Source organism: Anarhichas minor, unplaced genomic scaffold (genome assembly GCF_050575085.1).
Source record: "Anarhichas minor isolate MPS153535 unplaced genomic scaffold, ASM5057508v1 ptg000028l, whole genome shotgun sequence".
NCBI classification, from domain to species: Eukaryota; Metazoa; Chordata; class Actinopteri; order Perciformes; family Anarhichadidae; genus Anarhichas; species Anarhichas minor.
The window spans coordinates 7861009-7887461 of record NW_027466474.1 but is presented as its reverse complement, the minus strand read 5'-3'; the positions used below and the strand labels follow the sequence as shown (position 1 = coordinate 7887461).

At 39.9% G+C, this 26453-nt stretch overlaps 3 protein-coding genes across 13 annotated transcripts; 2 read left to right on the top strand and 1 right to left on the bottom strand.

Annotated features, from left to right (window-relative positions):
• Positions 1-530: 530 nt before the first annotated feature.
• Positions 531-15405, bottom strand: LOC142962434 (uncharacterized). Of its 7 annotated transcripts, none has more exons than XM_076102916.1 (7): positions 14668-15405; positions 8534-8584; positions 2534-2612; positions 2407-2462; positions 2004-2330; positions 1267-1856; positions 531-1189 (listed from the first exon to the last, which is right to left on the bottom strand). In XM_076102916.1, coding segments are annotated over exons 1-7 (1116 nt in total). In that variant the 5' UTR covers positions 14669-15405; the 3' UTR covers positions 531-1177. The 7 variants fall into 7 exon arrangements, 6 of the variants coding, with proteins under 6 accessions (XP_075959031.1, XP_075959035.1, XP_075959030.1 ...); XM_076102920.1 differs by lacking the exon at positions 8534-8584 and adding an exon at positions 9515-13153 and having other exon boundaries at positions 14668-15323; XM_076102915.1 differs by lacking the exon at positions 14668-15405 and adding an exon at positions 8705-9507.
• On the top strand, positions 4046-6500 carry LOC142962530 (uncharacterized). The gene is made up of 4 exons (XM_076103071.1): positions 4046-4205; positions 5604-5681; positions 5822-6411; positions 6489-6500. The coding sequence occupies exons 1-4, from the start codon at positions 4046-4048 to the stop codon at positions 6498-6500; spliced, it is 840 nt and encodes a 279-aa protein (XP_075959186.1).
• Positions 8444-23169, top strand: LOC142962430 (equilibrative nucleobase transporter 1-like). 5 transcript variants are annotated; one of them, XM_076102911.1, is made up of 13 exons: positions 8444-8606; positions 14691-14956; positions 15644-15773; positions 17371-17417; positions 17534-17610; positions 18596-18688; positions 18776-18915; positions 19214-19317; positions 19456-19599; positions 19939-20046; positions 20410-20596; positions 20787-20854; positions 20963-23169. In XM_076102911.1, exons 2-13 carry the CDS (start codon positions 14770-14772, stop codon positions 21103-21105), a joined length of 1428 nt encoding a protein of 475 aa, XP_075959026.1. In that variant the 5' UTR covers positions 8444-8606; positions 14691-14769; the 3' UTR covers positions 21106-23169. The 5 variants fall into 5 exon arrangements, with proteins under 5 accessions (XP_075959026.1, XP_075959024.1, XP_075959028.1 ...); XM_076102909.1 differs by having other exon boundaries at positions 8447-8606; positions 20731-20854; XM_076102910.1 differs by lacking the exon at positions 8444-8606 and adding an exon at positions 14125-14271 and having other exon boundaries at positions 20731-20854.
• The last annotated feature ends 3284 nt before the right edge of the window (positions 23170-26453 follow it).

Sequence of the window (26453 nt, the reverse complement as noted above, 5' to 3'; positions counted from 1 at the left end):
CAAAGAGGAAGCATCAGGAAATAACATACAAGAGGAGAAGGTGAACAATTCATCCTGTCTACTGCAATCTGTAGACACAAAACAGGAGAGAACCAAGGTTGACAAATGTATGGTCAGGCATATTAACCAATTACAACTCTATGCAGGCCTCTGACCTTCACTGTTAGACAGGTGAAATCTAGGTGCTTAGAATTAAACATAGTGAAGGTGGGGATATCAAACTAACCCAAGATTCGCATTTACTCCTGTGTTGGTGCACCGAGAGCTGAAGTAGCCCTCAGTCAGACTAAAAAGAGCCCATCTGAACACCGCTCCAGCAAAACAGACACTCCAGACCTGTAATCAAGATGAGCCAACAAGCTGTTCACAAGACCCGGCACAGTCCCTCACAAAAGTGATAATTTCACCTGCATAGACACATGACAGCACCTGGCAAATAAAAGACATGTTGACATGAGCCGCACCTTTAAAGCAATGGCATTTTTACTTAAGAATGACGCCTGCGTAAGACATCAAAAGCTCCTAAAAAAAAAAAAAAACAAAAAAAAAAAAAAAAAAAAAAAAAAAAAAACTGAATCTTAAAGTTGCATAAGCAATATGAGCTATTTGTGTCCAGGCCATTAGATCAGTCCTTTTCTGGGAAGTGAAAAATACTGCAAAAAAGTCCAGACTGATAATCGGAAGAAACAAAATGAATCTTACTGAGCTAATGGAAGGTCGTACATCTTTTGGAAACATGACATTTCTACAAAGTAACCTCCTGTGAACCCAAATGAAGAGTTTTATTCCAGTACTCTGTGGGTCCCTTAAGGTTCTGCCAAGCCACACCTCACTGCTGTGCCACCATAGGCCAGCTCCTCCATCAGTTCTCTCCCTCATGTTTTGCTCACACAATCTACTGGGCCATCACATTTCCTGGTTTGTAAATCCTCACCTCCACGAGGGAGCTAACAAAACATTCTTTCCTGGCGATGTCAAATATGAGGTGGGACACAGCTGCATATGGTTGTTTTATTAGGTCAGATGTCCAGGACAGACATGCAGAGGGGGAAGACCTGAAACCATTAATACAACAATTCCATCGCAGTAACAGTCAGCTTAAAGAAAACCAGCTACTTTGTTTTGGACAACATTTTTATTAAATTCAGATATCTTTGTTCACATTGTATAGATCCACTCAGTATCCACCCTGAAAGGATAAGAGAAACATTAGTACTAGTTACACAACCTAGTCATCATTTGTGCAAATACATTTCATCAACATACCTTGCCCAGGTTGTGGCCACCAGCTTGGATGCCAACTGGCTGCCTGAAGCGTCCATGGGAAGAGGCCGGTCCACCAGCCTGTGCGCCACCACCTTGTCTATAACCAGCCATCACAGGATAGGGATCCTTAAAGCTCTGGGGGTCTACAAAACGAGTGAAGGGCTCCATCGGCTGCTCGGGAACGTCGTCTCTCACATAGTGAACGTCATCATAGTAGTTGCTCCCATGCTCGTAGCTGTTGCTGGCGTGACTGACTGTGCCTGGAGGATACTGGCCGGTCAGGAACATGAAGTCGTAGTAAGGGTAGGGGTAAGGGTAGGGGTAAGGGAGAGAGCTTCCAGCGATGTTGGAGTCTGGATTAGGTTGGCTGATGAAGCCTTGTCCAGCATACTCTTGCTGCAAGAACAGTGGTGGAGGACCAGGGAGCCTGCCTTGTTGCTCAGTCTCCCTCTCGTTGTTGCCATAATCAAAGCTTTTCTCAAACTGGGACAACATTCCCGCCTGGTACATTGGTTCAATTGGTCTCACTTCTTCAGGGAAAACTGGAGCCAACGCCTCACCTCCAGAGAGACTGGGAGAAGCCCAGTTGTCTGAGAACAGGAATATAGACTAGTATGAAACTCAATGACATTTGTTCAAGACATGGGTCAAGCAAGACTTGCTAGCGATTATGGCCGTAAACTTAACAAAGTTGCCAAATTGTAGAGTCACAGAACAATAAGCATCAGATTTTTTACCTTGAGGACCAGGTTGAAAAGCAGCTCCTGGTTGTATAGAGCCTGCAGGGCTTTTCCTCACTGAAGTGTCTCCATATCCTGAGAACACAGGTCCAGAAGAAGAAATGGAGGCAACAGATGGTACCGGTACTCTTTGAGCAATAGGCTGAGGGGCACTGGACCCCGGCTGTGGTTCAGCCTGATAAGATGGTGCGATGCCTTTAGAAGGAGTTTTGTTAGGCATAACAACTGCAGGTGAAAACAGGCCAGAAGGAGCTCCCTGGTACGAGCCCAAAACAGGAGCAGCATTTGGGTAACTGCTGCCATAAGAAGCGTCGGGATTAAAGCCTGCACAAGAAAATACAGATTAAATCAGAAGTGAATTAAAGTGAAACATGTTTTACTAGAGTGAATGATACTTTACCTTTCTTATAAGGAAAGCAGCAAATGTCCACAATCAGCAGAACAAAGAGGGAAGCCCTGAAATAATAAGACAACATCAACAAGTGTTTCCCAGTAACCAGTCAACATGAAGAAACCCAGCTACTTACCCTGAGAGGAACCGTGCAGTCACCATGTTGAAGGACAAGGCATGACAAGCTGTCAGATGTGGAGGGTTATAAGAGTTACCTGAGATCAGAACCGACCAATCAGAGCTTAACGAGTTAACGACAGACAGCTGCTGGTGAATATTAATACAATTAATATTGACAGAATTGTTTGCAGTAAGACATTGTTTTGTAGAAGAGTCAGACTTTTTGGTCACACCGGAAGAAAAAAAAGAAGTTTCTTACTTTTCCCTGAATACATTTGAGCATTTATTTGTAAAACAGTTGGAGCTGAGAAAGTGACATTGGTTGGGCCAGTTTGATTAAATCCACTGACAGACAATGGAAAATTCTGACAAGGTTTGAGCCACACCTGGAATGACGACCTTGTTGTTTTAAAAGTTCAATCGAAACATATTTTAACCCCAGAAGAATACTAAACCATTGTCAATGAGAGTCCGTTTGTTATCATTAAAATTGGAGGTCAAGGTATAAACGTTTGTTGTTTTAAGATTTAGACTTAAACACAAGACTTTTGATTCTTATTGTTTTAACTCAGTTTTATGTGTTTTTGTTTTCATGTTGTTTTGGTTTGTCTTATTGCAAAGCACTTGCACTTGAAATTGTTAAATAGTTCGGTTTATTATTTCACAAGTAAAACATTAAAGAAAGGTCTTCTCAAACATGTATGGCCTGTAATTCTTTTACAGGTCCCCACTCTTTTAACAACCGCTTTACACTAAAGGACCACATACACCTCCACATGAATGCAAACAGTGAGACCACCGCTGTATATACTGGGACATAATAAATAGTATGGCCGTATGGGTATTGGAACTAACAGAGAGTCTGCTCGTATCGCTGCTCCTCTCTGAATGCTTCCTCCAGGTCCAAATGCCCCTTCATTTCCTCTGCTGCTGAAAACACTAAATTACATAATTATAATTGATTGATTTGTGTACATTTTGAATGGTGTTACATTGAATTACAGTTATAGGTTACATACAGTATAACTAAAATAATCCAATTTGTGGTGGACCCATTAATCACCTCTCATAAACAATTTGTCTTCAGAGTAGATCTGAATTAATTAAAAGGCTGCAGCTGTACCACCTCAAAGTCTGATCATTTTAATTCATAGAATTTAAAATAAGATACATGATTGAATTCAATATGTGAAGAGAAGACTCCACTTGGGCTGGTCAGTCTGTTGGCGCCACCATGTGACCACTAATTGTATTGATTGTTATGATAGGGGACACCAGGGATGGGTTTGTTTCAGCACATGTAACTCCCTGATATGTTGTGTTCAAGCTCTCCAACACTGAATACCCTTATGTGTCTACCACAAATAGCAATGTTTCCAACTTCTCCAACGACACAAATATCACAGAATTCATTGTTGTCAAATACAAAGAGTATCATTGCTATAACCTGCCTCACTGTCATGACAAGTTGTAACAGTAAAGGAGAAGAATTAAAAAGACTCTCTCTTTAACATAACAGACTTATAGAATGAGAGTCGAGGTGGCAGGCAGTAAGAAGGTAGGCAAAACCGTTAAGATTGTCTCCAAGTCGCGACTATGCAACAAAGACGAACTGACAAAAGACAAGGGGAGCACCAAAAAACTAAGTACACAAGGAAAAGAAGGTGACAATGAGGGACAGTTGACAGGTGAGATTTTGAAAGTATAAATATCAAGCAGAACCTAAGAGCAGAGCAGATCGTGATGTGTTTTCGCCGATTAGGACACAAAAGGTGAAACAAAAGATATTTAGCTTTATACACAAAACACGTGTATGTGTTCAGGGCATTATTTTGCTGTGCATAAACTACATTTGCAGGAAAGTAAAGAGCTGGTTGGTGCAACTTATTTTCAAAGTTGTCTGTAAAGAATCACTATATATCCTTTTTTTAAATTCATGTCTGGAGGTGGCCTTCAGTTACATGCATTTCTTTCTATGGCCACGCAGCTTGAGAGGATGTTCTTGATTCAGTTGGTGCTTCAGAGTTTCTCCATTGAAAAGCAATACAATATTTTGCCTGTAGGATACAAAGACCCAAAATGCAAAGACGAAGACAGAGGTAATGTTAAAGAAACTTCCACATACAGTAATGTCGCCTCCTCTGAGCCACATTTTATACAAGTGTTTGGATTTCTTTTTCCAGGGTTGTAGGGAGCATAGTCTGACATAGTGAACATCTTCCCAGTAGTCTCTCCCATGCTCGTAGCTGCTGCTAGCATGACTGACTGAGCCTGGGGGATACTGGCCGGTCAGGAACATGAAGTTGTAGTAAGTAAGTCAATTTAAATATAAACATTAAACAACAAAGGGATTGGAGTCTGATGAGTCCTGTTTCCTTATATCAGACTGTCAATACGTAAATGAATCATGTGCATATGTCCCCCCCACTTTGTTTTTTAGATGTCAATATTGGCTCCTGTTAGTAACTGCTGAGGTTTGATCCATCTACTGAGAGTCATTCAGCAGCTGTCTGTCGTTAACTCGTTAAGCTCTGATTGGTTAGTTCTGATCTAAGGTAACTCTTATAACCCTCCACATCTGACAGCTTGTCATGCCTTGTCCTTCAACATGGTGACTGCACGGTTCCTCTCAGGGTAAGTAGCTGGGTTTCTTCACGTTGACTGGTTACTGGGGAACACTTGTTGATATTGTCTTTTTATTTCAGGGCTTCCCTCTTTGCTCTGCTGATTGTGGACATTTGCTGCTTTCCTTATAAGAAAGGTAAAGTATCATTCACTCTAGTAAAACATGTTTCACTTTAATTCACTTCTGATTTAATCTGTATTTTCTTGTGCAGGCTTTAATCCCGGCGCTTCTTATGGCAGCAGTTACCCAAACGCTGCTCCTGTTTTGGGCTCGTACCAGGGAGCTCCTTCTGGCCCGTTTTCACCTGCAGTTGTTATGCCTAACAAAACTCCTTCTAAAGGCATCGCACCATCTTATCAGGCTGAACCACAGCCGGGGCCCAGTGTCCCTCAGCCTATTGCTCAAAGAGTACCGGTACCATCTGTTGCCTCCATTTCTTCTTCTGGACCTGTGTTCTCAGGATACGGAGACACTTCAGTGAGGGAAAGCCCTGCAGGCTCTGTACAACCAGGAGCTGCTTTTCAACCTGGTCCTCAAGGTAAAAAATCTGATGCTTATTGTTCTGTAACTCTACAATTTGGTAACTTAAGTTCACGGCCATAATCACGAGCAAGTCTTTGTTTGACCCATGTCTTAAACAAATGTGAGTTTCATGCTAGTCTATATTCCTGTTCTCAGACAACTGGGCTTCTCCCAGTCTCTCTGGAGGTGAGGCGTTGGCTCCAGTTTTCCCTGAAGAAGTGAGACCAATTGAACCAATGTACAAGGCGGGAGCATTGTCCCAGTTTGAGAAAAGCTTTGATTATGGCAACAACGAGAGGGAGACTGAGCAACAAGGCAGGCTCCCTGGTCCTCCACCACTGTTCTTGCAGCAAGAGTATGCTGGACAAGGCTTCATCAGCCAACCTAATCCAGACTCTAACATCGCTGGAAGCTCTCTCCCTTACCCCTACCCTTACCCCTACCCTTATTACGACTTCATGTTCCTGACCGGCCAGTATCCTCCAGGCACAGTCAGTCACGCCAGCAACAGCTACGAGCATGGGAGCAACTACTATGATGACGTTCACTATGTGAGAGACAACGTTCCCGAGCAGCCGATGGAGCCCTTCACTCGTTTTGTAGACCCCCAGAGCTTTAAGGATCCCTATCCTGTGATGGCTGGTTATAGACAAGGTGGTGGCGCACAGGCTGGTGGACCGGCCTCTTCCCATGGACGCTTCAGGCAGCCAGTTGGCATCCAAGCTGGTGGCCACAACCTGGGCAAGGTATGTTGATGACATGTATTTGCACAAATGATGACTAGGTTGTGTAACTAGTACTAATGTCTCTCTTATCCTTTCAGGGTGGATACTGAGTGTGGATTCCTACAGTGTATGAAGCCTTTTGAATACAATAAAAGTGAAATCTCAGGTTGGTGTTTGGCTGGTCTTATTTCCTAATATCAGATTGTTTGTGCTCTAAACTCTTAATGTTTCTCAGAAATTCATTGCATGTGTAAGTTTCTTAACATTTCATGTCTGCAGCTTGGGTCTTTGTGTCAAAGGAAAAATATAGCATTTCTCTTCAGAAGGTTTCTAAAATTACTGGAACTCTTTCACCTTGAAAGTCAATTTTAATGTTTAAAGTAGCAACCATCAGTATACAGCTATTCAAATTTTTTTGTGTGCATCGAATCTGAATACTGCTATGAAAATTATGACTGGCGTAAAGTAGTTGCCTTACCTGAGACTGGACCTTGTGTCTACAACAGAAACTGCAGTATTGACTGCAGAATATCCAAAGTTAATGGCGCCTACTCTTGTAGCACTACGGATTAACATTTGTTTAAACTGGCGCTCACTCATGTGCTATTGGGATCTCAATGTAATTCATATATTTCTCAGGACATTGTGTTAAAACCTCACCCTGCAAAGTAAGTGCTGGCTGTAGGTGAAGTCACAAAGTGCAAGTACTTAACCCTTGTCTTCACTTTCTGTATACACTACTTGTCCTAAGGGTCAAATGACCCGCCTTCACTAAACTCCTAAAATAAAACAGCTTGATTGCATTCTGAAGCCCAAATCTATTTTGCATGAAGAAACAACCTGTCATTCATCACAAACTTTGTGAATATCTAAGTTTTTCTTTTTCACAGTGCAGAAAGACTGTTTAATCAGTGGAATCAACTTCTCCCAGACCTCTCTTATGGCCGCAAGTTTGTCTGTTGCAGGTCTTGACTCACGATTATCGTATCGTTTTTGATAAAGTATGAAAGACTTTCAGTGACATCATTGCACGGAAAATCGCCCTTCCACTCTTTGCATCCCGAAGACTAGATGCAGCCTCGCCTCGGGACCTATACACACCTGCTAAGAATAGCAGCCCGAGCAGGTCAATCTCATCCATCCATTTCCAGTTGTCTGGGGGTGCTGTCATCTGCAGCACCTCTATAGCCTCTGACTGCATTCCCCATTAGTAAACAATGCTTTCAGGAAATGTTTATTCTCTCTGATCTTGTTTGTATTATGTCTGTGAACTTCAGCCAGGTGTGGGGTCATGGAGGGGACATGCTGCATATTCTCGAGAGTTTTTGTTTTCCCTGAGTTCAATCAGTAGCACACGTAATCTCAATTTCGTGTTTGTGTATGAATGTGTGTTGTGGTGTTTTTTTTATTTATATATTTTTTTATTTTTTTATTTTTTAAATGGTTTCTGTAGTATGAAAATGATTTTATAACTACCGGGTCAAAAATGACCCCTAAGACAAGATGTGTACAGCTTTTATGGAAATATGAACAAAGGCAATGTTTAACTTTTTTTCATGTTGGGGTCATTCTAGGAAAAGTCATTGAATTTCAAGTTGAAAAAAGATCATTAAAGGGGTTTCCTATGCTGTTAAACATAGTGACCGGCCATTTTTGACCCCTAAGACGACACAAGGGTTAAAATACTTTACACTTCTGCTGTAGCGGTCAATTTATCAAAGTAACGTCTGACTTTATTAGAGGGAATACTAATTGTCACAAGGCTGCTAATTGGTCACCAGATGGCGCCAACAGACTGAACAGCCAAGTGTAGTTTTCAATTAATATACTGACTTCAATGTTTTAGCCTATATTCAATGAACTGTGGAAAGGCTGCAGCCTTTAATCTTTTATCTATTCTGAAAAATACGGTTTAAGAAAAGTGATTAATTACTTTAATTTGGTAATACTGAATATAATTTAATTCCTCAGGTTAATTCTCAATTTACACAAATCGGTCTATATGCAAGTTGTTTCCAGCAGCAGAGCAAGAAGGGGCATTTGGACCATGAAGCATTCAGAGACCAGCGGTGACAGACTCTGTACTCCGTCCACCGTGACAGCAGCGGCTGCAGCATGTGGGTCCTCCCCGCCGGGTCTTTACCTCTGAATGTATGGGACAAACAATCTGTGGATGGTGTGGACAACGGGATCACTGTAGGAGGGCAGAACATCGCGTAAGTGTACATCCTCCCACGAAAAGATGTCTGACAGCTATTGACTGAATATAGATCGGTCTCTCTCCTGTGACCGCGTGCACATGCTTATCTCTTACTTGCAGCTTATTACAGGACTGCCAATGTGGGATACAGTTCAGTGTGGGCATGCCCACAGGGCTCTGACACTCGCACTGCACCACGTAGCAATGCCGATTGTCTGCTGCTTGAAGTATGCGAGACGTGTGAGTGATTGTGCGTTGTTTTTAGCCAGCCAGGTCCTATTAAAACCATGATAATCAATTGCATTGTTGAATCTCACTATACAACATGCATTAACAGCTCGGTCACCCTTTAAATGAACTGTAGCTGAATTATGTGTAGTCTCACACTATACTCACGAGGTGTCTGGTTCTTCAGTCAAAAGCAGTAATTCCCTTTTCTTTTCTTTTGACTGCTTAATACAAAACTATTATTTCTTTGTGAACCTCACAAGTTGCATAACTGTGAGCAGCTCAGTTAGTGATTTTCTTATCTGAGATCATTCATTTTGAATAATTTTAGAGGCTTGTAAAGTAGTTCACATATTCCTGAAAACACACACAATTCATATTTACATAACTTAAGATCTCAACTGCTGGGGTCATAAACATGTGTGGATCTAAAATAGGATTACAGGCCATAAATGTTTTTCTGAATTAATACACTTTAGATATTTAACGGTTTTACAACAAAACGCATGCAGCTGAGCTAAAAGAGTTTGCTTTCCTAAAATAAATACATTTCTAGAGCTCCGACAGCAAACACCTTTGTGTTTGAGTCTAGAGCTTAAAAGAACATTTTATGCATAAATCTCAAATTTTAAGGGCTCGAAATATACTAGGACAACTTGAGCTGAAATATGAACTCAAGGTCGTCATATTTTATACTTTACAAATCCTCTGTAGCCTCTGATCCTTGACACCTCCCTAGTGACGCTCTGCAGGCTGCTTCACTTTGTTTGTTTGAGGGGCTTCTTCCCTTCAGTCGGGTGCTCAGTTGGACTGAAGTCAGGTGACCAATTTATCGAATCAACACATTACCCAAAATGGTTTACATATGCACATCATTAATCTATAAGGTTAAGGCATTAGCTATTTTTGCGAGTTGTAAGCAACTCCATAGCAAGCTAAGGAATGTTGATATGGTATTTCAACATGTCAAGATCTCCGGAGATGAAGTGGAGCACAGACGTCACACCTCCACCTCTGTTGAACTGCATAAGGAGACAACATGCGACTTAATAAGATGAGTTTTGTAATAAGTAATAAACAATTTGTGAGAAATTCAACCATCCAAGTATTTACATTATAATCACAAACATCCAGAATCAACCGTCAATTGAAGTGATTCCTTCATGTCACAGGCCTTGACAGGTACTGCTGTTTCTGCTTCAGGGAGAAAGGCGTAGGTTGAGATAACAGCAAGTCAGAGGCTATCTTTGTTTGGTGTCGAGTTCTGCATTTTCAGGTTCTACATGCACACAATATTCACAGTTAAGTGATACAAGTTACATAGAAAAGAACATACTGATAAATTGAGATTGTGTGAAGTGGTTTTGTGTCTTATTTTTTACCAAATACAAACGGGAACATCCTCAAACAGGAGCAAAGTTGAAAATCAGCACTTTATCTTCACAGTTAATGTTTCAGGTGAAACCCAATGGACTGCTAGTGGAGTTTGCATGCTCTCCATGTGTTAGTGTTGGTTTTCTCTGAGTTCTCCAGTCTCCTCATGCAGTCCAAAGAGCTGCAGTTTAGGTTAAATGTTGACTCTAAGTTGTTCAATCTCAGCTGGAATAGGCTCCAGTCCCGGAGACCTTGGGAAGGATAACGGATGGAGGCATGCAAAGTTAGATACAAATGTTTAGGATTGTCTTCTAACTCGCATGTGACTTTCATTTTTCTCTTTCACCACAAAAGGTTTTTTTTTTTTTACAAAACAGAAGTAGTGAGAGAGATGAAGAAAAAGAGCCTCGTGGGTTGTCTCTGCCATTTCCTAAATAACAAAATGAGAGATGACATCTGACCGTTAGTTGTCCTTAAAATTGCTGATATTTACACTTTTCCTACACTTCTGGTTATATAAATGCACACACACAGATGCACACACTATTACGTTTAAACCCATGAGGTCCCTCAATGGAATAATGCATTCCCAGGATGCATTTCCACTCCCAAGAAATATGTCCCAAGAAGGCTTTTCATGAAAAGAAATTGTGGGAAGTCTCTGCAAACATAACTAACCAGTATAATCAGATTGTTAGATTGTTAAAGATCGATTACCAACAGGCAGATTCCCCAGAACCATCAAGCCTCCAAAATCAGGCAAACTTTATTACAATATATTAACATTTGTGTAACTTGGAACTGATTTTAACATAACAGTAATAAAACCTTAGTTTAAATACAAAACAGTATTCTGCACCAAATAAATAATAATAATAATAAATAATTACATAAATGAATAAAAAACGTTCTGCTAAAATGCCAATATACAGTAACAGTATATTCTATATCCAAAATATATATAAAAAACTTTTCCCAGTTGTGCAGCCAAAAAAGACAAAAAATAAATAAATCTATTCTGCAACACTTAATAGGCTACAAATAAAGTGCTTTCCTCCTTTATGCAATTATTAGTAGTGCTGGGCAACGATTACAATTTTTAATCGCATGGATTTTTTGCAATTAATCTCATTGTTATGGCAAAGTTCAATAATGAATTCAAAAGTAGTGTATTGCGCACTTTTATTTTAAAAGTACTGCTATATGAACAAAAGGGCAATAACATTTGCTTTGCAAACACTTTAAACAAATCAGGTGCTTTTTAACAGCAGTATTCTCTTTACACAGTAGCAGTTCTATCTCTTCACTATCTGTGCTCAGTGTGCTGACTGTATGTGAAACGTTCCACTGCTGTGCAACAGGAATAAAATGTTTCAGCAAAAATGTCTGTCTTGTGTCTTCATGACAGTCAGAGCATGTGAATGCAGTTCTACTGTTCATCAATATAATGCTGTAACTGCGAGGTAATTATGGTTACCCAGCGATCAAAGAATAAAGACACTTTACGCACAATTTAGGTGTATTTTCCCTTTAACTCACGAGATGCAGGTAGCATGTTTTATACTTAATGTGAATATAATTCATACTTTGTTGGCATCTTATTCTGAAAACCGGATGTTCGTCTGAAGAAACCGGATGTTGTCTCACGTTAATCTTTCCGCTACCTTTCAAAGTCCTTCGCTCGCTCCCGATCTGTGCCGTTTGAATGCGTTTACCGTGAATTTCATATAGGTGCAATTTCTTATAGGTGCACTAACATAAGTGTCTGCTGAGTTGACCACGGAGATCTGAGTGTCTGCTGACTTTACCGCAGCGATGTCCAGTAGTCTCCATTCCTCCACCGCTGCCAGTGAGCAACAGACTTTCAAAATTAATAAAACGCGCAATAAAATAATTGTCGGCGTTAATTAATTAATGCGTTAACGCGATAATAACGCGTTAACTTGCCCAGCACTAATAATAATACGAATGAGTTTGCAAATATATTGTGCAAAAATATTTTTTCTAACAGGCAATTGAAATCAACAAAACATTGGTGGGGACAATTGTGTCTTTCCCAAACTTTGGTCGTGACTAGTCCCTATGGACCCTATGCAAACCTACGCCCATGTTTAGGATCTGTTTGTCAGGTTAGGTAATGTCCCTCTCAAAGAACCTTGGGCTGTTAGTCAGTACACATTTCATCTTGCCAACTTGCTAAACCTGTATGCCTGGTTTGCATGAAGCAATCGCTGTTGCAAAATAATACAATGTTACGGGTCACCATTACACAAAGCATGCAACTTTATATATGGCACAACCCGCATTACATTTATATAAGATGGGAATTCAGTTCAGCTTTGGCTATCCAAGGCTGCTGCTATTCAATGCACAGCAAGCACAGCTTTTTGAGTGAGGGAGGCCCGATTCCTGCATTGGGTTGTGTAGGCTACTTGGTTTGAAAGTTCAGCTTGATGGGGCTTCTGTTGTTTAATGTAAGAACATGTAAGCCAGTGCAACAGTACGGCTTTAATGTGTTATTACAGCTTCAAGACCGTAATGGAGGTACATAGGTCATTGTGTAATTTGTTGATAAAAGTCAAAAGATTAAACAATGGCAGCATTATCCTTTAAGCTGTAGCAAATCTGCATTGTGATGAGATAGAAGTCATGTGGCTCTCGACCTTTGCTGATGATCTGTGCAGTTGGTATCTGCAGGCTCTATCACACGTACACACATATAGATGTGTAGGGGGTTAATGCCTTCGGTAACACTGGGCCATTTGTTTTAGGAAGTGGGTACAAGCTTGTTTCCACACATTGTGTGCGTAAAAATATCTGTGTCTTGTGATCGGATGATGATGCTGGTAAAACATACAACTTGGGTCTCATGAGGGGTGTTGTATTTATCATAAGACTTCCAACAAAGATTTACATCTCCAACCTCAGCTAGTGACGTCTCCCTGGACCTGCTGGAGCCCACTGAAATAAAAAACAGCATCAAAGCCAATGAGCCTTGTACATTGTGTTAAGTATCTGGGCCCAATAACGAAGATCATGTAACAGGCAGCCATTAGTGCATTTTGCATCCATCTTCATCAATTAAATCGAAGGTCAAACACTGAAATCAACCATTATCATCAACAGAATGATAATCAATAGTCTCTGGAGTCTCAGTGGAGTCTGCCTTGGTATTCTTACATGATTCCTTTGATAATGCCACAGCTGGGTGACTCAGTGGACTTAAGTAACTTGATAACATGCTGACATGCCAATGCCAAATGATCTTGTGTCTTTAATAATTTGTTCTGTTGTTGCTGGTCCTGTGATATCATTGTCATGTTGTTGTTTGTCGTTATCAGTGCCAGTAACTCTTTTTGATTTGTGGAATTTGTTCAGAATAACGTCTAGTTAATCATCAAAAGTGCAACATGTCACATGTGCAGCATTTGAATGCAAGACATATTTACCTATGGGGATAATTAAGTAAATTGGCTAACCCCCCGTCTAGACCGCAGGTGTATCTGACGTTCTTTTCACTTGCACATCTCACACAACAGATACGTCTTCATTGTCATCTAGGCAGATGTCTGCACTGGCTTTGTACTGGTGTGCATCTCAGCTCTGTCTCACAGGTGTAACTCACTCACTCTCACTCACTCTCATGAAAATGCATGAAAATACTTCAGAATTGAGAGACTCAGCAAAAATATAATGCTGAGCTGACTTTAAACATAATAAATAACTCACAGACTCATTGCATGATTTAAGATAATCAGAATAGGTCATATGGTATAGTTTTTTTTTTAAAAGGTTCAAAAAGGTTTTTACACTGTTATGTTACGTTCTACGGACTGATAATATCCATTCAGTGGCAGCTTTCCTGCGGTTTGGCTTGCAGAAGTGTTTATTTTCACACAGCACCGCAAGAGGAGAGCGATTTTCTCTGCTGCGCAACAGATGTTAATTGAGCAAGAGAAACACATTTGGGAGGGAGCAGAGGAAGGGAACTGGTGTGATAGAGGAAGGACGAGCTGTCCTTTATGGTGACAGAGGTGTGGTTTGCGAGAACGTTTGAGGAGACCTACAGAGGCTGAACTGTGAGTAGTAAACTGGAGAATAATACAATTTAACAACTGTGCTTTTTGTTTTTTTGTGACTTTACAGGAGCTTACTCTCTTAAGAATCCATGTTTGCATGTTTTAATTGATTCCTATTGTTGTTAAAATGGGAGTTTCATGACCTACCAGTAGGTTTCCATCTGAATTCATGCAGAAGTCTGTTTTTTTTTTTGGAAGATGACTCACTTTATGGCCTGGACTCAAGCACAATATTTTGTGTCTAGATGTTTTAGCGCATGTCTTACTTGTGCAACTTTAAGATTTTCCATTAAAGGGCTTTTGACATGTCATGCAGGTCATGTTCTTTTTCTATGAAAATGTATTCAAAGGTGCAGAACAGGATTGTGTCAAATGTATCAAAATTACATTTCTCACTTTTTATTTCCTTTGTTTGGCAGGCGCAGTGACAGGAGACATCCGTATGTGTCCATGCTGGTGAAAGTTGTTGGTGAATTTCCTGCCTGTGTGTGAGGGACCATGCCGGGTCTTGGCAACAGCTTGTCGTTGCGACGCGGCCTCACCTTTGCTACGGGTCTGGTGGAGTGTCTGTGTTTCGCTGGAGCCGTGTTCGGATGGGCTTCGCTTGTTTTTATCCTGAAGACGGAGGGCTACTTCAGCTCTCGATGCGTCAACACCACAGGAGTCAATGCAACGCAGGTCTTAGGTCAGTTTGAAATCCTCACCTCCGCTGCTTTTCCTTTTGCCTTGATTAGATAGTACAGCCGATGATAGACAGGAAAGAGGGAGAGAGGGCGCCCCATCACCTGGATTTCTATAATCATTACAAATCTAAATGTTTTTGTGTGCTCTGACCTTTGTCACCTGGTTAGCCACTGTGATGGAAAATTTCTATGTTAATCGGGAGAAGAGAGAGTTGTTCACAAATCAATAACAAAGTCTTCAAAAGATTCAAAGTTGTCTTTGTCCATTTATTTGCTTGCAAGGGAAGAGTGCACCACAGATACTCATTCAGCTGTCATGGTGTGAGCTTCAACGACAACATTCAACATCCTTTTATACCTACAGAGGCCTCCGCCTCACATGACTCCCATGTGCAGGATGTGTCTAGTCTGGTCTTATCTGGTTCATGCAGGTAGCTCAACTGTGAGTCAGTTGTGGTTTCTATGTTCTTGTTTTAAACTACCCTTCCGAGAAGCTGTTCCTGATTCAAACGACCCTTCCAAGAAACAGAGTATGTGAACATGTCTTCAGTTAAGAAACCGGGTCTTTAGGTGCTGACATCTGTGTCTTGCAGGGCCTCTTCCACTTCTCCATTATACCAAGATGTCACACTATGTTCTTTAAAAAGAATCCATGGTTCTCTCTTTCTCTGTCTATGTTTTATGCGCAGATTGCAGTGGACAGGACGAACAGTTCTCTCTTGTTTTCACCATCGCCTCCTTTATGAACAATTTCCTGACGCTGCCTAATGGCTTCCTCTTTGACTGGTTTGGTACTACAGTGGCTCGGCTCTTTGGAATGTGAGTCCAACAAAACTTTAATTACTGAAGAGTTACAGGTCATTGGATTTAAAAGATTTCCTGTGTCATTTCTCATCAAAACAGTGACTCGGTAGAGGACTAAAATCCCACCAGTTGGGTAGTTAGAGGAATGAAATGACAAACATTCAGGTAGTAAAGAACAACAACAAGAGGTTCATCATTAGTGTGATTATTGAGCAACAAGTGTGAGGTGCAGCAAGTACTTTTTCCCTGTAGGTTGCACTTCATGTGTACTGACTGGTGTGATGGTTTAATACGACAGTTTGATTGGATTTTATTTCACTGAGATTCAATGCATCATCTAATTCTGCATCATCATATGTCTATTCTGCCAATGATTGAATTGTTTTAACATGGATTTTGTTTAATTTTGATACTTAAACACCAAGATACCACTTCAAAGAGGATTTTTATTTTCAAAATCTTTGAGGATACTTTTTAAAGCTCTAAGAATCACAGACATTACGTCTGTGTCTGTTTGTCTCTAAGCTGTGCAGACAATAGACACAATTTAGTGTTTCAATGAAGACACAAAGTTAAATATTCCAATCTCTTTATTTTAGTCAGCAGGCTTTTATATGACACTGACTTTAAGAAAGAAATAAGCTTAAAAATCAAGGAACTTGTTTACTAAATAGTTTTTACATTGGGAGTATTTATACCCAAAACATAAACAAACTCCAACTGGTTACTTTGGTGTAACTTTCAGTTTTGGATTCATCAATGAAACTAAACACAACAAAGAGTCCCTGCAGCCTGATGGTTTTTTAATAAACCAAACATTTCACGAAAGACAGATTCATAATCCCCCTGCATGGCTGTAACTCTCTCTGCCTGTGGTGGCTAAGCTAATACTACAGTGCAAAGAGGCAATTTGCTGTCTGTGGAATTTCCGTCTGAGGGATTTCCAAAAATGTTTGTTGCTAAAGATAATTGACAAGTTGTACTGTAGGAAAGCTGGAAAAGCGAAAGGCCAGAGTAGCTCCCTCGAGGGATGTTACGTAAAGTAGCTGAGGTTTCCAGACAGCAACAAGAATAGAGATGCAGCGTACAACCCAGAGCCTGACACTTAGCAATGCAGAATGTAGAGAAAATGTTTTATGAGAAAACAAAGGGCAATGAAATGGAAAGAGGAAGAGTGAAAGAATATTTAAGAAATAGAAAGGTCAGGACCATAAATCACCGGTGGATGGAGGAATGTTAGAACGAAATATGTTGAGTTTTTTTGTGCAGATGTTCCCACCAAGAAGAAGCCCTCCATACTGCCTCAGAGGGTGGAGGGAAAACAAAAGGCAAAGGAATGCAAATAATTGGACAAGACGCAGCAAGTGGAGCTGAGAATAGATCTTTGCTAGAAAGCCGGCCAAACTTCTTCTAACAGCAGAAAAAGAACTTGCTTTTTTGTGGCTTTTGACTGAACGTGTATTTAATTTCATTAATTTTAAAACCAATTGTCCCTATCCCAAATTCTTTGTTCTATAACATATTGTGGCTGGTTACTGTGCAGCTCCCAATAAAGCAAGATGAACATCAGACAAATTACCTGAAAACACTGACATTTCTTTTTTCCCTCCAGATTTCTGTACACCATGGGTACTTTGATGGTGGCCTTCTCGACTGCAGGTGAAAAATATTTCTCCTTCTCTTTGTTTTGGGGCTTTCTTCAGGAGCCTCACTGTTTAAAAAATAAGAGTAAAGTTGTAACAGCTTTGGATGCTCATTTTTTCCTATGTTTTCAGCTTCGGCCAACCTGCTGTTCCCAGCTCTCTCCGTCCTGTCAGCAGGTGGCATCTTGTTTCTGATAACAAACATGCAGGTACTGAAGCAGTCCTTCAGATTAAAAAGATTATTGTCAGTTTTATTCTTAACTCATTTCTTATTTTCTTGATTATTTAATTGATTACTATGTGAAATGTCCGGAAGTTGTGAAAGCTGTCAGTCACAGTTCCACATGGCCCATATTGTAATAGCTGATTTCATCCATACAAGAGTCTGAAAGCCCAAATATTCAATAATAATTATATATAAATACAAATAATTTCATAAAACAGAGAAAAGCGGCACAACTTCAAAGTGGACTGGAGAATTGAACCAAAATTGTTGTTGAAGTTCGACTAATCTTTTAATTGTTTTAGCTCTAATTCACATTGTTGTATCTCCGAATCAGTAGAAGGTTGATATTTGCTCTAAATTGTAATTCAAAAATTGCTGCAAGGGAAAGTGAAAAAACTAAATGAAAGCTTGTCCTGTTAGTCCATCAAATTCTTCTGTCTCATTATTTAAAATTTGGTGGTACATCTTTTTATTCATTTGACTTTTTCTGGATGCCTGTTTGCGTGCTCTGTCAGTGGAGTATCACCTAAAGTAGAAAATGATCAAAAACAACTAACTCTAAATTGTACTGTGACCCATTTGTAAGGAGAGACTGAGAAACGCAGTTGTAAAATATTTTTTTCAAAGAGACAGAGGTTTGATGTTCAACATCGTAGTGTCTGTCTACTCACTAAATCACAAAAAAAGTCACTAAACAAGAACACAAACAAAAAAGTCTGCCCTCAGTGAACTTTTGATGGCTGCAGGGCTTTTTCTCAGATTCGGCTCCTGTTGAAAAAATCACAAAGCTCTCTCCGGGAAACGATTTAAAACCAAATCCTCATGTTCAAGCAAGTAATTCAACACAGCAAGAGCACATTTTATGCCGATTGACAGAAGAGTAGATGCACCAAAGCAAAGGAAGCCCCGGATATCTAGACACTTAAATGCAACATCTGTTTAAATGAATTTAAATGTCTCTCCTTAAGGTAGGAAACCTGTTTGGCTCACGTCGCTCCACCATCATCACTCTCTATAACGGGGCTTTCGACTCTTCGTCAGCTCTCTTCCTTGTCGTCAAGGTGAGAAACATTCACACACACATTCACAATTAAATATATTTATCCCATCTAATAATGTAACGATAATCTTGACATCTTCTCCTGCAGCTGTTACACGAGGCTGGCGTCTCTCTCCGCTCCTCTTTCCTCTTCCTGTCCGCCTGCAGCATCATTCACCTCCTCAGGACTTTCTTCCTGATGCCCAGACACCACATTCCCTACCCGCTGCCTGATGACTACACATACGGGTACAAAACCATATAATCACGCACGCACACACACATCAACACCTCACACAGGCCTCAGGAATGCATGAAGTGAATAAAGATAATAAGGAAGTTTAGCCGCTGTTGATTTTTAACGTGCCAATGTTTTTTTTTCTTTTTTCTATCTTAGCAGTACAGTTTATTTTTACATCAGCATACCACATTCCATGGAAATATCCTTCATATGCTGCTATGTGATTGTAGGGGGTAAATTAAAGTAAGATTTCCCACAATGCTCTCAGGCTGTGGCTTACCCACTGTAACCTTTGACCTTTGTCAGGATGACCTGTGGTAAATCAAAGACTCTGAGCTTAGAGACAAACGGTAACGCACCAACAGCGACGGAGGAACTGCACCTCAACAAGAACGTCACTGTGCAACAAGGTCTCTTTACTTTACTGTGACATGGATTGATACATAGTAATACGTAACTGAATAAAATAATCATATAATCTATTTCTCTTCATCTTTGTTGTTTCCTCTTCTTCATCAAACTCTTTGTTCTCCCCTCGTCTCTCTCAGAGAAGAGTTTCCGTGAGTGTTTGATGACCAGGTTCTTCGTGTTGCAGCTGCTTTGGTTATCGATTATGCAGCTCAGACATTACTTCTTCATCGGCACCCTCAACCCCATGCTGCAGCGGCTGACGGCGGGGGAGCCGTCACTGGGTAGACACACACTACATCACGTCTGCCTGTCTCAGCAAAGATGGACGTTTCTTATCAGCTCCATGAAGTTGCATGGATACTGACCACTTACCCTGTGCTTTTTAAGAGGACGGGACTGAAGTAATATTGTATAAGCAAGAAGCTGCTTTAGAAGATAGATCACCATGTCTGCCTGTCTGAGCAAAGATAGACGTTTGTGCAAACTTTCTTTATTGGGACCATGAATACTTACCAGTTAACCTGTAAAGGACGTGACTGAAGTAATATAGAAATAGTAATAGAACTGTTGTTGAGTCTTTTGTCTCTAAGCATCTTGTCCTTGCTTGTGTGTCCCTGCAGTGAGCCAGTACATCAATGCCTTTGCTATAACGCAGCTGTGTGGTGTGCTGTGTGCTCCCTGGAACGGCCTCATCATGGACAGACACAAGGGCAAACCTCGTGCTGCAGGTAACATACTAATACTAAAAACGTCTAGTAATGAATCCAACAGGCCACAGCCATGGCAGACCTACTATCAGTGTGTCCCAGGTGTGCTCTCAGGGCCCAGCATGTCAGTGGGCTCTTGCATGTCTAAAGAGATGATCAATATTAATTGAAAAAGTCCCATTAATGACTGTGGTGGATAAACAGCAGTCCAAGGACCTTGGACACCAACCTCATGTTCCTTTTCAGGAAGTTATACGAACAAAATTGGGCAAGAAAAAGACATATTACTTCAAATTACTTATTTCTCAGGTTTGCGTTTTCATCATAATTGTTTCTCTGTGGAGGAACAGATGTGTTTTCATTTGTTCTTGTGTCTGTTTGTAGGAGAGAGTGAACGGGAAGCAGACCTGCGGGCCTCGGTGCTTTCTCTCTTCCTGACGGCGCTCCAGGGTCTGCTGTTCTCAATTTGTGCCTCCATCCCATACCTGCCGCTTCAGTATTTCACCTTCGTCCTGCAGGTGGTCAACCGCTCCTTCCTCTACGGCGGCAACGCAGCCTTCATCAGTGTGGCGTGAGAACAAAACACACGAATACACACAGCACACACGTCTTTTAGGGACTACACTTCAGTATTCTTGTATCTGCATATAATGACATCGTAACATGTTTTATTATTTGTGTGTGTGTGCGTGTGTGTGTTTGTAGTTTCCCATCATGCCACTTTGGGAAGCTGTATGGTCTGATCATGGCTCTGTCTGCAGTGTTTTCTATCCTGCAGTATCCATGCTTGGCCCTGGTGAATGGACCTCTGGATGGAAACCCTTTATATGTAAGTACAACTATAAACCTTACTCTGGTCCTTCTCCTCCCTTTATCACCATCTTTATGAACTCTCCTCTCACTGCGTCCTCTTTTCTCTCCCTTCATGTGTCTGCAGGTGAACATTGCTCTGACGCTGCTCAGCCTGGTCACCTTCATCCATCCCCTCTCTGTCTTCCTGCACTGTCGAAGTCTCGCCTCCCAGCGAGCCATCAGTGCCTCCTCTTAACCTTCTGGCTACGAGCCCCCCAGCACCCCTGAAAATATTGTTCGGAAAATAGCCTTATTGTTCGTCAATATTGTGGATCTGTCCAGTTTTTTTTCCGGATTAAACAGCAACGTATGGGCAACACTATCATATAAGTCACCTTTTACACACTCCAAACACAACTATAGACTACTAATATAAGCATCTAAAAAAACGTGGCATAAAAGCATGAAATCCTGGGCAGAAATCGGCGTTATGTCTGCCTCAAATCAATATTTGAGGCAGACAAATATCAATATTTGAGGCAGACAAATATATACGCTGACGCGTCGAAGGAGGGCTTATTCACTGAAATCGACCGATGATAGGCTGAGATACAGCGCCACACACACACAGGGACTGAGAAAATCCTATGGCTGAGAGCTCTGATGATAGGAATCTCAAAATGATTCCTAACATCTGTATTTGGATGTATTGAATAATATGAGTGATAAAAAAAGTGAAATATATAGTTATATAGTATATAAAATTAGAATAGAGCATGAGTGAGTGCAGAATTTCAAGCCGAATGCTCATTTCTCTGACCTCCTATTATGCTGGCCTGCTTCACTCAATCTAAGTCAAATGAGCTTAGAGAGACCACAACCCTGTTGTGCTATGACACAGTAGTGTTTGTAGGATTCATTCTGCAATAATTCCAAAGAAATATCAATGAAAGTGCTTTTTTTCAGGCGAATCTGAAACTTTTTCAACTTGAGCTGTGCCATAAGTGTAGCAGTTTTTAACCAGTAACATATACACAATATTTACACAATATTTACACATCTCACAAGTGTTACCTGTATAGACCATCAAAATTATTAAAATAGACCTTGTAGTTTGGGTAGTTTACTCAAGAGAGTAGGAGTATGCAATTTTCGAGCAGGGGGCTAAAAATAGGCCTAGTCGGCAAAAGGTTAAAGTCTGTCAAATGGGACTTGCACTTAAAATGTGTTTAATATCACCAGTGGCACTGTTTACTCTTCAGTTTGTTTGATTTATTAATAGTGCTCATATGTCTGTGTTGTGTTGCCGTATGTATCATCAAGCGCTGGTAAATACAATTTCGGACTGTAGTGAAGTGTGGTTTCAGCTGCTGTCATAGAGCATTCCCCACACTCTCGGTTCATATTCACAGCCAAATTGAATTTTTCCATAATAATTAAGGTCTTCTGGTGTGCAGTCTGCAGCAGTCGTAAGGTTACATAACACTTTACCTCTTTTTTGAAATTTCCACGATACTTCATTTTTCTTTTCACTGATGCATTGATCAACTTATTTTACAGCCTTCTACAGCTGGCTGCTTTACACAACAGTGACATATCTAATGTTTCTTGTTTTATGCAGTCTTATAATTTAACATATACTCTTGTATTATTTTATTCTGTATAATACTAGCCACCTATAACACCATGGTTGGATTCAGAGTGCCAAAAGATAACACACTTTGTGCTGATACAGATAACGCCTATGTCAGCGTTGACCTAAGTTACCTCTATATCCTTTTTTTTTTTTTACCGTAACAGTAGAGTATAGGACCAATACGTTTTGTAGGAAAAGGCTGAATGTAGTAGAAGTGTAAGTGACGATTGTGAGTGATAATCACTGATATCAGGCAGTGTTGTTTGCTCAGTGACGTGAACAGAACAACCAGATGACACAGCTCTGCCATCTGCTGGCCTCTCAGTTAAGCTGATAGCTTCTGAAATCAGCATTGTGCCAAATGTCAACCAACAGTAAATAGATATTGTTTTATGTTTTAGTTGTATCCAACATATGAAGCCTCAGGTGCTCAGTGTGACTGTGAAGGATTCTGATTCTGTTTTTTTAATGAAAAAAGAGAAATATGTATGTTTTTTTTATACCAGTAAGTTTATGTTTAAGCTCAAATGTATATCTTTCTGAAGTGCCAAGACTGCAGAGGTTGCAATGTTGTTTAAATGTAACTTTACATATGCAAACTCTTCAGCGTGCTGCACCAAATGAAATGTATCTATTGATATGAACTTATAATCCTTTGTGGTAAAGGGAATTCATTTTTAATATTTACTTTTGTCCAAATAAAAATTTGTTTTCAACTATTGTGATATCCTCTTGCATGCATTTGCTTAATTCATATGGTATAGAAAATGCAATTATAATCTGATGAGAAGTTATTTGAAAGAGACCAGAAATCAAACATAAATGGAATTACACCATATTGTATACCTCGACATACAATTCCATCCGTATGTTTTGCATTTTGATTAGAATGTTGTCGTCATGTTGTGTCACCAGCCTACACAACAAACGGAGTATGAAAGTCTCAAACATTTACCAGGCAAATCAATAGATGTATCGAATATCAATGGATATTTTGGGACTTAAAGTCAGGATATTTCTGCTTCTGCTACACAGATTATTTATCTGTCTCTCGCAAGGGTAAAAGTGAAATAACAGGGACACAATAACATCCTTACAAACTATGTGTGTGTGTGTGTGTGTGTGTGTGTGTGTGTGTGTGCGCCACAGTGGAGCAACATAAATTGAGTTATGCAGGACAAAACAATTTTCCACCAGATGCAATGGATAATCCTTTGTAGAAAACAGAAGAGCTGAAATAGAATCTGTTTCACACTGCTGGAGACTATTGCAGCCACTTGGGTGTATCAGAGAGCTCACTTGTATGAGGGAACTTAACTTGCCAATAAATCAAGGCTCTGGCATTAGCTGCTGTAATACTATTTTTGGATTATTTCACTTAAATTGTCCAACTTCTGAAGAGATAATAACAATAATAATAATAATGATTGTGAATTGTTTAGGTCTGCTGGTGCTGCCATGCACACTGCTCGCAGTGAAGCAATCTCCTGCCAGCGGGAAGGAAGAAGCTCATTTCTGCCACTTTGGATTTAATCCAGTAAACAAACTATGAAAACCTACACAGGCAATGGATGTATTATTGATAAGCCCTTGGGGCAGCTATATTTATACTACTAGTGGATGAAGAAACGATAATTGATTATCACGCATTCTGAAAGCACATTAAAAGGTTTATTTTTTCACACCGGCATTATGTTTTTCAGGTTGTCTGTCCGTTGATTTTTGTGAATGCAATATCTCAGAAATGGAATTTCTTTATATTTAGCATAAATGTCCACCTGGACTCAAAGATGATTTGATTAGATTTTTGATTGTCACTGTACCCTCACAAAACCTAGTTTTGGCCATGACTCAAAAAGTGATATGCTAATTATGACAATTTCACACTGATGTCTAATAGGATCAAATGATGAAGGGATGACCTTTTGGACAGATTTGTATGTAACCTGCAACTTGATTGGTGCAGAGGCATACAACTACGAGGCAGTCACTCTAATTTAAAAGGGCAGTGCCGATTAATGAAGATAATGTCATGATGACACTATTAAAGAACACATGCAGGCTAGAGAATAAAATCCATAAACATATCAATGTTTACACTGGTGAAACAGCATCACACGTCAGAGCCATGATGTCCAAACCAACAACAATGAATTTATTGTCTATCGACAAATATTTACAGCCTGTGCATGCAAGTGATTGTCCCCTAACCAATACAAAGCCTGAATCAGTAATACATTACAACAATTAACCAGAAAGGATAAATAAAATACACAAAAATGACCAACAATAAATTAAAAAGCTATGAACACCTTTGTGGGTCAACCATTATAGGGTTCACAAATTAAACAACCTGCCACTTTAACAGCAGAATGAAACATCACTTAGGCAACAACACAGGGATGTATAAATAATATAAACTCCAAAGGAGATACACCCAACAAACATATGAAAGCAAACACCTAAAAGTGCACACACACAACACTACATGCAGCACAGTGGTTGTAGACATTTAACTGCACAGTGAGAGGAAGGACAAATTATTCCTTGGCTTCCCATTTTGTAGCGCATATATTGATATGTTGATATGTTGATCACAGTTAAAATGTATTTTTCCTGATCCCATTGCTTAAGTAATCACTTCTATATTTTTAGAAAACAATGAACCCCCAAATGGCCATTCTCCACCATAATCAAAGGTAAACTGAAAAAAAGGCCATCTCTTACTTACAGGTCAGTAGCAAACAGATGCAATTGAGGCTTTATTCCTGAAAGATGGGAGAAAGAGTTTTGCAAAATAAAACTAGTTTGATACTTCTCGTTATTACCCAGACCATCTCTGGTTGGTATGACAGTGACCAATGTTCATGTGAAACTGCCTTTCCTCTTTTAAATATATTATTATTTTTTTAAACATATTAACATATTGACATTATACTAGATACCAAAATTAGGTTCCACAGATAGCAATACAAAATAAAATTCATAACATTCTTGTTTGAATATTTGACATTTTTCTATAAAATATTGATACAGAGTTTAAGGTACGGGAAGCCCTTCTCATTTAAATTAAATTGCTCTTTAAGGCCCTCAAATGATCTAAATGAGCCATCTCTGTAGAGATCTTTGACAACATGTATTCCTTTTTTCCAGCCATGTATCCCATAGAAATACTTGTTTCCCTAAACAGATGAGAGGGTTATTCCAAATGGAGGAGTGGCTTTGTTTGTATTGAGAAATCCCCAGAGTCTTGTGTGCCCATGCCCTGTCACTATAGTCATAACACATGAACAACATTCTTAGGAACATAGGAAAATAGGAATTATAACATTGGAAATACCAACGTACTCTCCAGAATAAGTCTACACTCAATCCACATGGGATTTAACTGAGATGTACAGTGTCCTGTACAATATACCACCACTACACACACTGCTAGAATTGGACTGATTTTCACTTGTGACATTGGATTAATGAAAACAATACTATAAGCAAACGAAAACTCTACACAAAGGAATTTTAACATGTCGAATAGTGGCCTTACTGAGGTGAGCTGACTTCTTATCTTTGATTAATTGAGAAAGAGAAAAGCATTGGGGCAGGAGGAGAGGGAGGGAACTGGTGAGGCAGAGGGAGGAAGAGTTGGCTTATGTAAAGAAAGAGAGTGGAGCAAGAGCACAGAGGTGTGGTTTGTGAGAACATTTGGGGAGACCCACAGAGGCTGAACTGTGAGTACTAGAGAGTAGTAGGCTGGAGAATAATACAATTTAACAAGTGTGCATTTTTTGGTGGCTTCACAGGAGGTTACTTTGTTAAAAAGCCATGTTTGCATGTCATTTTAATTTATTCCTATTGTTGTTAAAATTTAATTTTTATGATCTACCAGACCTTGATGAAGTTAACCTTTTTTCTAATCTGAAAATCATCTGAATTTATGCAGAACTCCATATTTCTTTGGAAAAGACGACCTAACTGCCTGAACTCAAGCAGCACATTTAAT

What these genes read in the sequence shown, in the direction of transcription:
- LOC142962430 (XM_076102909.1), top strand. Translation starts at nt 14,770, where the DNA reads ATGCCGGGTCTTGGCAACAGCTTGTCGTTGCGACGCGGCCTCACCTTT. An exon ending in GTGGCTCGGCTCTTTGGAAT is followed by an intron (nt 15,774 to 17,370) that starts GTGAGTCCAACA and finishes TTTTCCCTCCAG; the next exon opens with ATTTCTGTACACCATGGGTA. An exon ending in CCTGATGACTACACATACGG is followed by an intron (nt 18,916 to 19,213) that starts GTACAAAACCAT and finishes GACCTTTGTCAG; the next exon opens with GATGACCTGTGGTAAATCAA.
- LOC142962434 (XM_076102914.1), bottom strand. Translation starts at nt 8,618, where the DNA reads ATGTACACTTACGCGATGTTCTGCCCTCCTACAGTGATCCCGTTGTCC. An exon ending in ACTGCACGGTTCCTCTCAGG is followed by an intron (nt 2,463 to 2,533) that starts GTAAGTAGCTGG and finishes TTATTATTTCAG; the next exon opens with GGCTTCCCTCTTTGTTCTGC. An exon ending in TTTTCAACCTGGTCCTCAAG is followed by an intron (nt 1,857 to 2,003) that starts GTAAAAAATCTG and finishes TCCTGTTCTCAG; the next exon opens with ACAACTGGGCTTCTCCCAGT.
- LOC142962530 (XM_076103071.1), top strand. Translation starts at nt 4,046, where the DNA reads ATGAGAGTCGAGGTGGCAGGCAGTAAGAAGGTAGGCAAAACCGTTAAG. An exon ending in CAATGAGGGACAGTTGACAG is followed by an intron (nt 4,206 to 5,603) that starts GTGAGATTTTGA and finishes CTGTGTTCTCAG; the next exon opens with GATACGGAGACACTTCAGTG. An exon ending in TTTTCAACCTGGTCCTCAAG is followed by an intron (nt 5,682 to 5,821) that starts GTAAAAAATCTG and finishes TCCTGTTCTCAG; the next exon opens with ACAACTGGGCTTCTCCCAGT.